This window comes from Schistocerca americana, chromosome 4 (assembly GCF_021461395.2).
Source record: "Schistocerca americana isolate TAMUIC-IGC-003095 chromosome 4, iqSchAmer2.1, whole genome shotgun sequence".
In the NCBI taxonomy this organism is placed as follows: domain Eukaryota; kingdom Metazoa; phylum Arthropoda; class Insecta; order Orthoptera; family Acrididae; genus Schistocerca; species Schistocerca americana.
In genome coordinates, this window is record NC_060122.1 from 450,448,236 (window position 1) to 450,463,984 (window position 15,749).

At 43.9% G+C, this 15,749-nt stretch overlaps 2 protein-coding genes across 2 annotated transcripts in view; one reads left to right on the forward strand and one right to left on the reverse strand.

Annotated features, from left to right (window-relative positions):
• Positions 1–928, reverse strand: part of LOC124612298 (endoplasmic reticulum metallopeptidase 1-like) — a 474,311-nt gene extending 473,383 nt beyond the window's left edge. The window contains exon 1 of the mRNA XM_047140409.1: positions 881–928. Coding sequence (XP_046996365.1) covers positions 881–892 — 12 coding nt within the window. The 5' untranslated portion in view covers positions 893–928. The remainder of the gene's footprint in view (positions 1–880) is intronic.
• LOC124612299 (putative glycerol kinase 5) overlaps positions 1–15,749 on the forward strand; it is a 394,929-nt gene that overhangs the window by 87,913 nt on the left and 291,267 nt on the right. The gene's annotated exons all lie outside the window — the stretch shown is intronic.

Genomic DNA, 15,749 nt, shown 5'->3' on the forward strand with positions numbered 1-15,749 from the left:
ACTCGTGGCCTGACGACGGAGTGTCATTAAATTAAAACAGTGGCGTTTCTCGCTGCGATAGGAGAAATTTCAATCACCAACTTTCTCCCCAGAGTGTCAAAGTGAGTAATCAGAGCTCGCGCCGAAAGAACTAGGAGTGGTTCGATGAACACTTTGCGAGGCACTTAATTGTGAATTGCAAAGTAATTGTGTATATGTGGATGTGGTTGTTCCTTCGCTTTTCCACTTCACATGCTCATCACTATCAACTGTCTTTTTTCAACTTTGGAAGGGTTGAAATGTCCTGGTGGATTTGTTACTAGTCCTTGTTCAAAAGTCACACAGCTCTCCTGACCAACGTCTTCTGATGATTCTGCTTCTTTACTGACAACACAATGCTCCACACTTCCTTTTTTTACTGGCCTCTCCTGACATCTAGTGACGAATTCCACATTATGTAGAGGTGTCTGGATACTTTCGATCAGATAGTGTATTTCAGGTTTCTTTCGTGATTTTTCTAGGAGACGGAGACTGTAAAACGTTTTTCTATCACTGCGGAATGCGGAAAGATGTGGTGGCTAACTGCAGACTACGACAAAGTCGTAACTTTCAATCTTAAACGTCAGATGATAACTAATTAACCAATTAAAATCAAACTGTAGCTCCATAACCGATCTGCTCAGCCGCGGAACGAAAACGTAGATGTGACTACAGGTAGTCTACGTAACAGTCACGTGGCAGAACGTAAACAATCGAAAAAACAGGTTTCCCTGACACTTGATTAGACCTTACGGAACTGATAGCAGTGTCTAATTTGTGCGAATGGTGTATAGCAAAGCAGAAAAAACTAACAGCACAATACGCGTTGGCGCAAGGTATGGCAGGCGAGTGTGGTACTCACCGAGATCTGCATGCCGTACGTCCTAGCTGCCGCTGCTGGTTGGTGATAGTGACAAGTGTCGCCGCCGCTGCTGAGGAAGATGCTTGTCCACAGCTGAGCTTAAGGCGTGGTCACCTGCAGATCGTTTATCGGCAGCGATTTATCTGCAGTGCGGCGCCCGCATGGCCACCATGGAGCGACCTTGACCGCCTGGGACAAGGCCGTGAACTGCCGCTCCTTACATTGAAGCAGGCGCTGCGTGTTAAAAGCCAGGATGTCCCTACGTTACAGTATTCAGACTATTACCCGACATTTTCAAGATGGAGAGAATGGGTTAGAAATTTGGAGTTATAACAAAAGAACGCTGTATCATATATTGAATGAGCGACTAGAAGTTTATCAAGAGCATTTATTTGATATCTTTTGACGATTGTGTATAACTTGTATTGACAGACGCACGTTGCGCTGCTTCTGTCGTTGTTTTTCCTTGCAAGTCTGTAAGGGGATTTCCCAGTTCTGCCGCTTCAACGGCTCGCGCTCGGCAGACGCCAACAAGCGCTGCGCTAACCTACTGTTATGTTGAACTTTATTAAATAAAAGTTCCATACTGCTGTACGTTTCCTTCAAAATAGTGACTTATGGTACGGTAACAGGAGGCTGTACATTGCTATTGTGATGGACTTCCGCTTTGGAACTAGTTTCGGTGCCATCAACGAATAGTCGCCATTGTACTGATACATGTTTCATTACCATAAAATTAAACAGACAATTCACGTCATTGCAGTAATTGACTCTTTATATCGAAGAATGGTCCGAAGGCAGCCTGGCGACGTCGAAAGAAACCAATTCTAGCATCTTCGTCTAGTAAATTCCACTGTTTCAAACACGAACCCAAGAGTTCAGTCTGTAGCTTATAAAGATTCAGGCCGCTGACAAGGTCATTCAAATCTTTTATTTATGTCAGGAGATGTGGCGACGTTTCTTCGTCATCGAAATCAGAGCTTGCATTCCTTGCGTCTGCTCTATATTGGGCCTGGGTTTCAACTTCCAATGGCCACGTGTCTGGAGGAACGTGGAGGAAGAACTGTGCGGTACGGGTCGAATAGCTGACTTGATGGAGGGATACTTGATCGTCCTTCTATCCTTGTACTTCATCCCTGTTATTTCAACCATGCAGAATTATCAGTCATCTGCGTGATTGATTGGCTCCCTCCACGCATCGTCGTAATAGCAAAAGGCATTGCAACTTTACCTTTTTTCTTCACTCATCCATTAGGACGAGACGAACAGATAACAAATGTTGTGCCCGTTTTCGGTCTTACTCACCTAACTTGCACCCGACATAAAGATCACAAAAGTTCTTCGCTACGGGTGTCATAACGTCGGCTGCATGATTTAATAGTGTACTCCCCACAGATGTAGCAAAAGTTGTTTGGTTGATTTAAACAAACCCGTTGACTTTGTACAAACACTAACAATAATGCACCACCAAAGCAAAACGAAACACTCAGCACAAGGTATATTTATATCGCGCTGATTAACACTCGTGAATGCACAGCCAAACAATGGAAGCATTTCTTCGCGACTGATGAAAACATTGTATTCAGAAGCAACAGACAATGAGTCACACGGCCGGCCGAAGTGGCCGTGCGGTTAAAGGCGCTGCAGCCTGGAACCGCAAGACCGCTACGGTCGCAGGTTCGAATCCTGCCTCGGGCATGGATGTTTGTGATGTCCTTAGGTTAGTTAGGTTTAACTAGTTCTAAGTTCTAGGGGACTAATGACCTCAGCAGTTGAGTCCCATAGTGCTCAGAGCCATTTGAGCCAATGAGTCACACGCACTGTTGCCCTGTTGTAAAAGATTCCTTGTAGGAAAACTTTTCGGTAATCTCGTCATGAGGGCGGCCGTAATAGGTTGCATTTCTTAAGAAATGTACCAACTTGCTTTTTATAACAATTCTAATGCAATTCAGTACTTTAAAACTGAGGTTGCTAAAAAACATTTTCGTTATTGGGGGGTAAAATGTATAAGAAACACCCATTTCCATTCTTGAAATTTTGCATGGTTGACCAGTGTATGCTATACGATTCGTTATAGTAAAGAGAGCGCGACGTGACGCATATCTGTGCAACGCGCTTTCGTTCCCACAGGGACGATACCGTAGCTATACAGTACGAGGGGCGTTTGAAAAGTCCATGCAAAAATAAAAACTGCTTACGTGTTTGAGGTAAATCTTTTTTATTTTTCGACATAGTCTCTTTTTAGACTTACACATTCCGTCCAACGGTGTTATAATTTGTTGATGCCTTCCGAATAATACGAATTGTCCAAGTTTGCAAAATAGCTATTAGTTGCTGCAATCACCTTCTCGGTTGACTAAAATCTTTGTCCCGCCAGCCATTTCTTCAAATTGGGGAACAAATAGTAGTCCGAGGGAGCCAAGTCTGGAGAATAGGGGGGATGTAAAACGAGTTTGAATCCTATTTCCATTAATTTTGCGACCAGAACTGCTGATGTGTATGCTGCTGCATTGTCGTGATGGAAAATGACTTTTTTGCAGTCCAATCGCCGGCGCTTTTCTTGCAGCTCGAGTTTTCAAACGGTCCAATAACGACGAATAATATGCACCTGTAATAGTTTTACCCTTTTCCAGGTAGTCGACGAGAATTAAGGACTGGTCTTCGCCTTTTTTGGTGCAGATTCTCCCTTGGTAACTCATTGTTTAGATTGTTGTTTGGTCTCAAGAGTATAGTAATGTATTCATGTTTCATCCACAGTGAGGAAACAACGATTTAAAGTCCTGCGGATTCTTCCTGAACAGCTGCAAACCATCCTTGCAACACTTCACACGATTCCGTTTTTGGTCAAGCATGAGCAATCGCGGTACCCATCTTGCAGATAGCTTTCTTATGTTCAAATGTTTATGCAAAATATTATGTACCCGTTCATTTGAGATGACCACAGCACTAGCAATCTCACGCATCTTAACTCTTCTGTCATCCATCACCATACCATGGATTTTATCAATGATTTCTAGAGTCGTAACCTCCACAGGGCGTCCAGAACGTCAGCATCACTTGTGCCCATATGGCTACTCCGAAAATTTTGAAACCACTTATAAACTGTTATAATCGAAGGCGCAGAGTCACCGTAATGTTTATCAAGCTTTTCTTTAGTCTCCTGAGGCGTTTTGCCTTTCATAAAGTAATGTTTAACCACCACGCGAAATTCTTCGTCCATTTTTTGACAATCACTCGATTTCCTTTATTCACACGAATGCCAAACACACAGAAATAGACCAATTTGGCTGAAACGTGGTGTGCGTTCCTTCCAAAGATGCTACTAACTAAACATGACCTCGATACGCGCTGGTGGGTGCCATATCTCGGACTTTGCACGGACTTTTCAAACGCCCCTCGTACGTGGTACATGATGCGACCTGTGTTAGGACAAGACAGCACGGATCACGTTTCTGGCTCAGCTGCATTCATGAGCTCTTCTGAAGAGGACGTTATTGTGGATTAGCAGTATTTAAAGCTCAAACAACTAAAAGAGAAAAGGAAGCGCTAGGTGATATAAACATCAAATGTGGTTCGGCTGTGGTTTCTCATGAGCTTTCCCAACGCGGACGTAAATTCTTCAAATTTCACTGAAAGCGCCTAGATAGTTTCAACTTTTTGGAGCAACTAGTATCAACTACTCTGACAAAACACAACACACATTTTCGACTTACTACTTCTTCTGCTGAGAAGCTACTCATTACAAAAGGTGACTTCATGCAAGTGTTTGAAAGACGTTAAAAATGCTAGTATGAAAAGTTTATTTTTAGTAAGACCACCTAGTATGGTACTTCTCTTAATGTGATACAGGTATAAATAAATATAAATAATGGTTACAAATTAATAAAACTAGGACAGTACTCGTACAACTGTTCAAAAATATAAATAATTATTACAGCTTAATAAAACTAGCATAATGTTTGTACAACTGTTCAGTCTCGCAAAGTTGTATGTAACTCAATTTGAGAAGTATTGAGAAGAAATATTGCTGGATTTGAAGATAATCGGTCACCATCAATGACAGAGCGGTGGTTAGTGAACTCTGCGTAGGGATAGAAAATGTTTTAAAGAAATGGAAGCAGCCGATGCTGATACTAAAGATCCCGTGGGGGTCCTGGCCTCGTCTAGCTGCTCGGTCTGAAGTAACGTGAATTAAGATTTCAGATCTCTTTCACACGTGTCACAAGGATTCCTGCAATATGGAACATAGACTGAAAAAATATCAGGTCGGCATCATCAGCTGAAGATGCCCAGTGTCTTTTCATTTCAGTACATTTATCATTTCCAGCTTCAGCTTCTATCGGCAGCATACGAAAAAGAGAAACACGAGGCAGCTCCGCGCTCAAGTATAGTAGGCGTAGGCAGCATTACTTGGGGCGCCTAGCTGCTAACCTCGTCGCGGACAAGCTCCAATACGAGGTCTGTTCAAAAAAATTCCAGAACTTCGTCTACAAAATTTTTCCACGCTTACCTTGTGCTTGGTCTCCTTTGAAATACTCTCCTGCGCAAGTGATACACCGCACCCAACAACGTCTCCACTTCCGGAAGCAGTCTTGGTAGGCATCTTGCTTGCACGAGCGAAGCACCGTCTGCGTATTTTCTTTTATCTCATCTATCACTGCAAATCCGTCCTTTCAACGAGGTTTTCACTTCTGGAAATTAAAAAAAAAGTTCGCAGGGCCCAGGGCTGGAGAGTTTAGAGGATGAGGCAGCACAGTGATTTCATTTTTTGTGAAACAGTCAGACAAGAACAGGGATCAGTGTGCGGAGGCGTTATCCTGATGCAAGAGGCATGAATTGCCTCGCCACATTTCGGGCTGTTTCCTTCTCACATTTTCTTGCAGACGGCGCAACACGTCCCTATAGTACCATCGATTAAGTTTGTCGCTGTGGAAAAAATTCTCTGATGAATTATTCCTTCGCCCCAACACACCATTGGTACGGGTCTACGCTTATGATGTTGAGACCAAGGTTCAATCTTCACAATGAGTCCTGAAGGTTCTGCAAGTCTAAAAAAAGCTCGACAGGTTAAAATCAAAGAAAACTACCTGCCGAGCTTTTTTTAGTCTTGGAGAACCTTTCTACATCTACATCTACATTGATACTCCGCAAGCCACCCAACGGTGTGTGGCGGAGGGCACTTTACGTGCCACTGTCATTACCTCCCTTTCCTGTTCCAGTCGCGTATGGTTCAAATGGCTCTGAGCACTATGGGACTCAACTGCTGTGGTCATAAGTCCCCTAGAACTTAGAACTACTTAAACCTAACTAACCTAAGGACAGCACACAACACCCAGCCATCACGAGGCAGAGAAAATCCCTGACCCCGAGTCGCGTATGGTTCGCGGGAAGAACGACTGTCTGAAAGCCTCCGTGCGCGCTCTAATCTCTCTAATTTTACATTCGTGATCTCCTCGGGAAGTATAAGTAGGGGGAAGCAATATATTCGATACCTCATCCAGAAACGCACCCTCTCGAAACCTGGCGAGCAAGCTACACCGCGATGCAGAGCGCCTCTCTTGCAGAGTCTGCCACTTGAGCTTATTAAACATCTCCGTAACGCTATCACGGTTACCAAATAACCCAGTGACGAAACGCGCCGCTCTTCTTTGGATCTTCTCTATCTCCTCCGTCAACCCGACCTGGTACGGATCCCACACTGATGAGCAATACTCAAGTATAGGTCGAACGAGTGTTTTGTAAGCCACCTCCTTTGTTGATGGACTACATTTTCTAAGCACTCTCCCAATGAATCTCAACCTGGTACCCGCCTTACCAACAATTAGTTTTATATGATCATTCCACTTCAAATCGTTCCGTACGCATACTCCCAGATATTTTACAGAAGTAACTGCTACCAGTGTTTGTTCCGCTATCATATAATCATACAATAAAGGATCCCGACTCAGTGTGAAGATTGAACCTTGGTCTCAAAATAACAGAACCCGTGTCTCATTACAAATTATGATTGTCTTAAGGAACATCTCGTTCTCATTTGCGCGATCCAAAAGCTGTTCACAGACTGCGAAGCAAAGATCTTTCTGATCTAGACTCATGACCCGTGGGACGAACTTGGCGGCAACATGATTTATTCCAAGATGCTGTGTCAGGATTTTATGACATGATCCGGCTGAAATGTTACATTCTTCTGCAATGTATCGGACAGTCAGTCTTTCTGCGGTAGACGTCGAAGGGCGTTCTGAACGAGGGTCGTCTTTAACTTCCGTCCGGCCATTTTTAGAACGTGTAAACCATTCGTAAAAACCGATAAGGCACAAGCTATCATCACCGTAGGTATCCTGCAACATTTGGTGTGACTGTAAATGTTTACTTGAGTTTCACGCATAATTTAATGCAGACGCGTTGCTTCTCGAACTCTGCCTCCCGAAATTCGCAAACTGCGACAGAACGTTCTACTCAATACAGCACTGAACAATAGCTAACAGATATACAGCACTGAAACTTCCGGCATCACACATTAAACACAGGCGTGTGCAGGGGTGTCAACCGCATTTCGCCCCAACACACCATTCGCACGAAATTACGAATACTCCGGAATTGTTTGAGCAGACCTCGTATGGTATGGTCTCCTTCCATCGTTAAAAACAGTTTCTAGATCTTAGCAATAATTCACATGCAGTAATGTACGTTGTAAAACGCACCGAACGTAAACAGGCCAGCAACTACATTTTTCACTTCAAACTTTTCAAAATATGTTAGATGTTTTACTTTACTTCGAAGTATCGCAGTAACTAAGGCCAATAACGAAAAGGAAACCAGTTTAATATTATGCTGTGATGTGGGGCTATAATATGCGGAAAATTAATTTTTTAAAGGGATATTTTCATCAAAATCGAATGAGAAAAACTGTGTAGCGGAGATCGCACACGAATCCCAACACAGTGGTTTTTATTATTTCGCAAAAAGTAAAGCTTCACCGAGAAACTAAATACAGAGATGGATGTAGCTTTGCTTAATCTACGTAAAGCAATTTTTCTAGGTAAACTGATTGATTCAAAATTTCGCTCCTTACATATGTTACGATAGTAGTTGTGTGGAGCGACGAGCACTCCCTGTGACGCCAGGTGATGCGATAGAGATACATATCGGTGTCATATCGCTGTTGTCCCAGTGTGGACCAGTTTAGCCACTTCCATTTTGTTTCTGTGCACTCCACTCATGCGGGTTGCTTCTGTATCGCATCGCATCACATATTGTATCGCTTATCGTATAGCATATTTTACCGCCTCAATGTGAACCACACCCAAGGTGCCGGCCATCACCTTGGTGAATGGGCTGCGAATTTGAGGGTCGGTTCCAATGCCGCCGAAAACCGAGGCATGATCCTGACCAAGCGTAGTCCACCAGCGGTTGCCAGTGTTGTGCTCCTTGGGCATCTACATTTACGTCATACTCCGCAAGCCACCTAATAGTGTGTGGCGTAGGGTCCTTCTTGTACCACTAACTGAGCCCTCCAACCCCGTTCCACTAGCGAATTGCGCATGTGAAGAATAATTGTCGGTAAGCCTCTGTATTGGTAAGTCTCTGTATTTTCTCCTCGTGATCATTGAATGAACCAAATCCTCGAAATACCTGGCGACCCTCTTATATCAGAAATTCACAGGGAAGGAGCACATTACTCATGTGCATAAGCAAACAGGGCAGCAAATTACCGTGCTATCTCCACTGTTCAACGAGAGGTCTTCACTGTCGGTCAGTTGTGGTCTCTATACCTAAAGAATGAGCATTCGGCCAGTCTGCTCCCCCAAAGAAGTGTGGGGATAGGCAGCTCCTAGTCGGTCAAGCGACTGCAGGCCATCCAGAACAAAATGCTGCGCCAAGTGTTCCATCTGGCCTACGACTTTCCGGCACACCAACTGCACGACGCGGCTGGCGAGCCCTACGCCCTTGATAGATGCCAGCGCGGAGCGAGAAGACTCTACACCAAATCCCGTCGTTCCCAGAACCCCTTCATTCGTCAACTTCGGAGGAGAAACGACAACCACGACAGCTACAAGCAGCCAGTGGCGCTACTCCATCGGTAGACAGCGTCCTCCGACGTAGAATTAACCTCAGATAAGACATGAACCAAGACGACACTAAACTCACTAGAAGCCGAACCGTATACCACATCTCAAGACTGCAGTACGTTAAGCCTACGGTTAATACTACGATAAGTTCGATATTACAGTGCCTCTGTTATTCCTAACTACGATGAAAGTTTGGTTCCTTGCTCGGATAGTCGAATAGTAAGGCGACCGCTCGCGATAAACGGAAAATCCGAGTTCGTGTCCTGTTTCGGCACAAATGTAATTGTAATTGCGAATAAATTTAATTTACGCTAAGTTCGCTGTGGATTTATTGTCACGGGCCGAAGAGACATGCCTGCTCGCTTGTCGTGAACTGCTTACAAGACCAAGTTTATAAATATATTGATATAGCTTCGAATTTGAAGAGTGTCTTAAGCATGTGAATACCAGTGGTTTCTACCGCGAACCAAGGTGTTATTCATTTTCTTGTGATGTACCAGTGCCTTTGGAATGAAACTACAGATGCTAATAAAGCCCTGAATGCTCAGAGGATTAAAAGAAATAGTGAATAACGGGGTGATAGATGTTCAAGGAACTGGTGTTTTTTTGTGAGTGTTGCTCGTTGAGCGTATTTCCCTAGGATTTTTTGAAATGTGCACTGTGTGACTATCTTCATTTCTGTAGAGCTGCTCTAGTCTTTGGAGTCGTTATCTCGTAGGCAAGACAGCGGACATTGAAAGAATACAGCTAGGCACTGCTAATATCTTATCAGTTCAGTAGATCCTATGTGAGAGTTGTGATTGAGTTTAGCCATGTATAATCTCCATCACTGAATACTAAATGGCGGTAAAATTTATTGTGTGTCGTCTAGTATGTTCGAGAAACTTCTGGAAAAGTTCATTGCTCCTGTCTCAGCTTTGGCTGTAACACGCTCAAGGAGAAGGTTGTTTTATTGACAAGTGAGGTGACAGGTAGTTCACTATTGTAGGAATATATGATAGCAAGCTCAGACTAAAGTAAACAAACGTACAACAGTAAAGTCTGCCCAGACAGTCGCATCTTACTGGACAGGGCAGCTGTTGCGCACCACGTTGGACGTGCATTATCCTGCTGACAAAGAAAAACATATCACGTTCCTCTCGAAGAAGTGGCAGTAGCACGGGTATAGCAGCCTGTGCTATGTAGTGCGCACTGGTTTCTTTTTTGTGCAGAAACACTAAATTTGACCGTGAGTTGTGACTGATGGCCCCTCCACCACTATACCTGGGATGGGACCTGTGTTGTAGGCGAATGCACTCTGGAACAGGCATCTCACAAGATCTGCACCTTACTTGTGTACGTCCATCACTCGCATACAGACAGAATCTACTCCCATCATTGAAGACAACAGAGAGCCATTCCACCCTCCTGTCAACTCTTTCATGACACCAGAGAAACCTTTATTAGCGTGTCTTGGTATCAGTGGTAGCCCGGCCAAATTCACACGTGTTCTTAATACTGGTGCAACCAGACAATTCCCAGTGGTCCCTGATGACACAGCAAGTGCAACATGTGCTCAGATTTCATACCTGCATGATGTTCAGTCGGCCACCAATACGTGAATTGTGACCTACGATTCTACTACGCGTACGTCCAGACCCTGATCTGTAGGTGTGGGAATGTCCCACAGACCATTGTTGAAGGCATCGACACACCACAGATACTCTGCGTCCGTCGTATGCAGAAATCCGACGATACATCCCTTCAGTTCACCACAGGCGCACAATGTGACCCTGTTGCTGTTCGGCAGGACTATATCCTCGTCGGTGTGGCGTATTTGTATGAATGTTGGAAACATGGTCAAAACAGAGGGTGCACAGACAAGTCTCCGGAGCGCCAAAGACCGTGACAAATGACTCACTAACACTACTACCCTATAGTACGCACATATTGTACCTTGGTGTCATTGAACACAATCTTCGAGAATGTTGCTTTTTCCAGCCTTGTAGATCAACTGCCGATGGCCTGTTGCACTTAATTGGGGAACCCCAGATATTACTTTTATTTTCACTCGATAACTTCCTGTCAATTAGTGCGAACTGTAACCTCTACGAGAGGAAGTCACGGATGCAGTTGCGCAGCTGAAATGCCCCACAGGAACGCAACTTGATTAGAAGTCTCTTGTGAGGAACTGTGTGAAAAGCCTTCTGGAACTATATAAATATTGAATAACTTGAGATCGCCTGTAAGTAGCACTCATTACTTCGTTTGAATGAACAGCTGGTTGGGTATTGCAATAACGACACTTTCTGAATCCCGTTCTGACGGTGTGTCCGACAGCGAGCCCAATATAGAGTACTCTGACGGGTCCGAAGTGACAGAAGGAACAGTATTTGCTTATTTCCGTCCCACTGTGGAAACCAGAGACATTTACAAGCTTCCACTTCAAACGACCCCATGCCGAGCGTCTAGCAATAAAAGATACGCTCAAAACTCATTACATAATATCAACAATATATATTCTCGCAGCGTCCTCGAAAGACGAGCCGGCCGCAGCGGTTCTAGGCGCTTCAGTCCGGAACCGCGCGACTGCTACGGTCGCAGGTTCGAATCTTGCCTCGGGCATGAATGTGTGTGATGTCCTTAGGTTAGTTAGGTGTAAGTAGTTCTAAGTTCTAGGGGACTGATGACTTCCGATGTAAAGTCCCATAGTGCTCAGAGCCATTTTAACCATTTTTTTTTTTTTTTCGAAAGACGAGAACATCAGTCCTGGAACTTCGAAAGGAACTATTATCTCTTTGATGTACAGGAACTAGTTCATCAATGTATCAGACACCACAATAGAGTGCAGCTTCCCTGATTGAAAGAACATTCAGGTACCATAGACAACGAAACAGTCGACTAATTAGCAATACCTTTCCGTATGTTTCTGTCCTTTACGGACTTTGTAACTACTGTTACGAAAGGGGTATCTGGTAAGGGGTACCGATTTTGTGAAACCTCTCAGATAATGACATTATGTAACTTTGTAAGGATACAACCATTCATTCCTAAAAGAACATGATATTCAGAGTTCAGTCTTGCACATCGTATAACATCAACGGTAAGAATGAGACATGGGATGGGTTGTTACCTTGCACATATCCACAGAACAAAAGTTTTTACGAAGGTGGCACAGGCACGGAAGCAAGACTGTCAACAATTAACAACATTAAGTAAGAGTTTTAAGCTCCCCATTATTATGTAAATACCCTTCTTCACAACTGGCACCTACCGCTCCAATATCCCCGATACGCCGGTCAGCAGGCCAAACTCCGTATGGCAGTCGTGACACAGCTCGCACTACCTACAGGGATCATGAACCGTGCTCGACAGCCGGAAATCTTTGTCCATGTTGAAGTGTCGGCAGAAGTGCCAACACCGTGTTGTTTGAGGAAGCCGAAATGCACGCTATAAGCTCACGCAGGATGGCGTGAGGTCTGAAACAGGATACGTAATGAATGATATAAAGAAAAGTACGTAGCTGCTGGAATACTTAACTTTAATCCACAATTGGTGAACATTGGTCTTGTCACTGTACATGCTTCATTAGATACATAGCAAAGGATAAATGGCGCCTTGCTAGGTCGTAGCAATTGACTTAGCTGAAGGCTATGCTAACTATCGTCTCGGCAAATGAGAGCGTAATTCTCAGTGAACCATGGCTAGCAACGTCGGCTGTACAACTGGGGCGAGTGCCAGTACGTCTCTCTAGACCTGCCGTGTGGCGGCGCTCGGTCTGCAATTACTGACAGTGGCGACACGCGGGTCCGTCTTATACTAGCGGACCGCGGCCGATTTAAAAGGCTACCACCTAGCAAGTGTGGTGTCTGGCGGTGACACCACACATGTCACTAGTTATTTTCAAGAAATGAACATCCATCTCTCAAGTCCAAGATGACAATACAGCGAGCCACAGCAACCGTATTACATGATTGACTCCTCAGCTGCACAACCTCTGCTGTTGCCAGAAGAAGAAAACGTGTCCATTAATGTTCATTAAATGGTTATTTGCTCACAGTGTCAATTCCTAGCCCTATTACTTGTTTATTTCCAGTAATGAACCTCATACAGCTTGTTATGAGCTAAATAAGATTGTTGGTTTGTAACGTCCTCAGCACAAGACAGCAGCATCACTGATACTTGGAAGAAAAAAGTTCATATATTTATGTTGTTTGGGGTAACATTATGTAATTAAGAAAAAGAAACTGATGTATTGAAACTTAACTGTAAACATATCAAATTAATAAGTAATTGTAAACATATTAAAAGAACAACGTAGTTGGCCAAATAATGGGCATCGAGAGGCTAAATAAATACAATTAAAATAAATAGATTATTAAGAATGGAGAGAAATGAAGTTTAAGCAAGCTCAGTAGCGTGCTGTAACGTGACTGGAACGATTTATGTATCATCGAGCGTAGGCAGTGAAGAGAAATCAAATGAAGAGGCAGCGAGAAAGAAATTAGGAATATGCCTCCTGGAAGCCAAAGCGTGACTGGATACTAACAAAGCAAAAATGATTGATCTCCTGGAAGCCTGTTCTCATACCGTGACAGTTGTGCTGGACTTGATGCACCAAGAGTGTTGGGTGTCTGGAACCAGTGGATAGAAGAGGGTCGTACCCACGGCCGTACCAAGATTATGCTGTGGCCCTAGCAGATCTGACGAAGTTGCACCTCCCCCACCCCCACTCGTAAAACTAACTACTGCAGTTTTTTTCTACTCAGGTGGAACAAATTTTATAATTTTGTGATTAGGTTTAAAAAATGAGGCGCTATTGAAAAATATTAAGAAATGAACTCTATTTATGAAATATGTTGCAGTCAAGGAGTTACGTATATTCAATAAATTATAAATTGTATAAAAGGCAAAATCTGTAGTAAGTTGACTTCAACTTTCCTTGCTTTGGGCGTAAGTAACCCATTGAAGACAAATTTAGCAGCCATATCGTATTCTATCAGCAAGATAGTTCAATTTAACAGTCTATTTTCACCCATACTCCACATTAAGCAGCTTTCTCCATCTTTAATTTGCTGAAACTGCGTCCACAAAATTCTACAATCATTGTAATTGTCACAAATACCCTGAAAGCTGTTTGAGTTATTGGTTAAGCATCTCTTGCCTCATATTCTGAAAAAAAGTCGTCCTCAAAATATCCTAATGGGAAGGTGTGTTATGCTCTTCATTAGCTCTTCCACTTGGAGCTTGGACCTTAACCGCTCTGTCACTGCTTCTGCAGTATTTGGCGCCAAAACCACCTGCACACTTTTCAAGATAAGATACAGAGCTATCATTCAACGCGATTCGTGACCGGAAATTAAAGTCATATTACAGGTTCTGATATATGTCAGCTCTCTTATTACGAGTATTCTATCAAATACTTCAAAGCACTCTAGCTCAATCTCGCTTCAGTCAGTCGGCAGAAATAGGAAGCAATCGGAAGTCTTCGGGCAAATAGAATTTTTATTTCAGCCCTTGTTCGCTCACTTTTAAGATCCTGCTATAATGTAGTGAAGCAGCAACAAGAACGTTGTTGAATGCGAGACAGCTGTATATACGTCATACGTCTAAATCAAGCGCATGGTTGCAACATTAACTATGTTAGCAATAGACGTGTCTGAAATCATTTCTTTTTAATGCTACGTGGACGAAGCGACACTGTAGATATGACGCTGTGGTAACAGCGCGCGTTTACAGGCAGCGGGCAGAGAGAAAGAGTTGAGTGAGATCTTGCCACCTAACTACCTTATTCATACTTAGCGGTTTTGAGTCTGTTCGCCATGCAGTGCGAGCACAGCATGGGATGGTGTTTTTGTATCACAGCAGAGAGCCAGTAACGACGGATCCCTTGCTAGGTGTGTATGCTACAAAACTACACTCTGACTATGAATCAGCTGATCAACAGTCGTCCGTGCGGAAGGGTCATTTAAGGTAGGAGAGCTTACTTTTGTCAGTGCTTCCTCACCTGCTGGGCGATTTGGTTGTTGTGGAAGTGCTGAAACAACGATCTGTAAATTTTTTTGCCAAGAAACATCACAGACGGCGGAATGTGATATTATATCGAATGTCAACGTAACTTCGTACATTGACATACCATTAGCGGATGTGTAAATCATTAGAGTTGCAATTCTCCGTATCAGGTAGAATGGCTACCAGAGTGGATTACTGTTGTTCGTCTTTTCTGCGGTTACAAATCTTGGCAGGTCATATAAGGGTGAAGCACACTGAGGTGCCGTGTACGCCAGTGTGATTGCATTTGAAAGGGGCCTCATTGCACGGGGCTTAATTTGGCCAGCTGGTCGAATCGTTCAGTGTCAAGGTTTGTGAACATTCGCATGTGACAGTGCCCCGTTATTGAACTGGATGGGAACTTGCGGGTAGGCATACTAGTCAAAGTTCCGGTCGACCATTGCTGACCACTTCAAGGGAGGACCACCGTATTGTGAACCGAAGACAACGTAACAACTTCACATCTGCGCCTGTCATGAGGCAACAAGTAATGCACTTTAAGCAACATTCATTGTCGTCCCACACCATTCGCTGGAGACTAACAGCAGCTGGACAAGGGAATCACTGTCCCATGCATTAACACCACTACACAAACGGTTGCGTTTGGGGTGGTGATGCCGCGACCGGGAAGCATGGACTCCTAATGAATGGCGTAGCATTGTCTTCCGCTAAGAATCGCGGTTCTGCACTACCTCGGATGATGAGAGCATGGCGACGACCTGGAGAGACGTCCGGTTCTTCCATTGTTTTGTGGAGGCAGAGCAAAATAA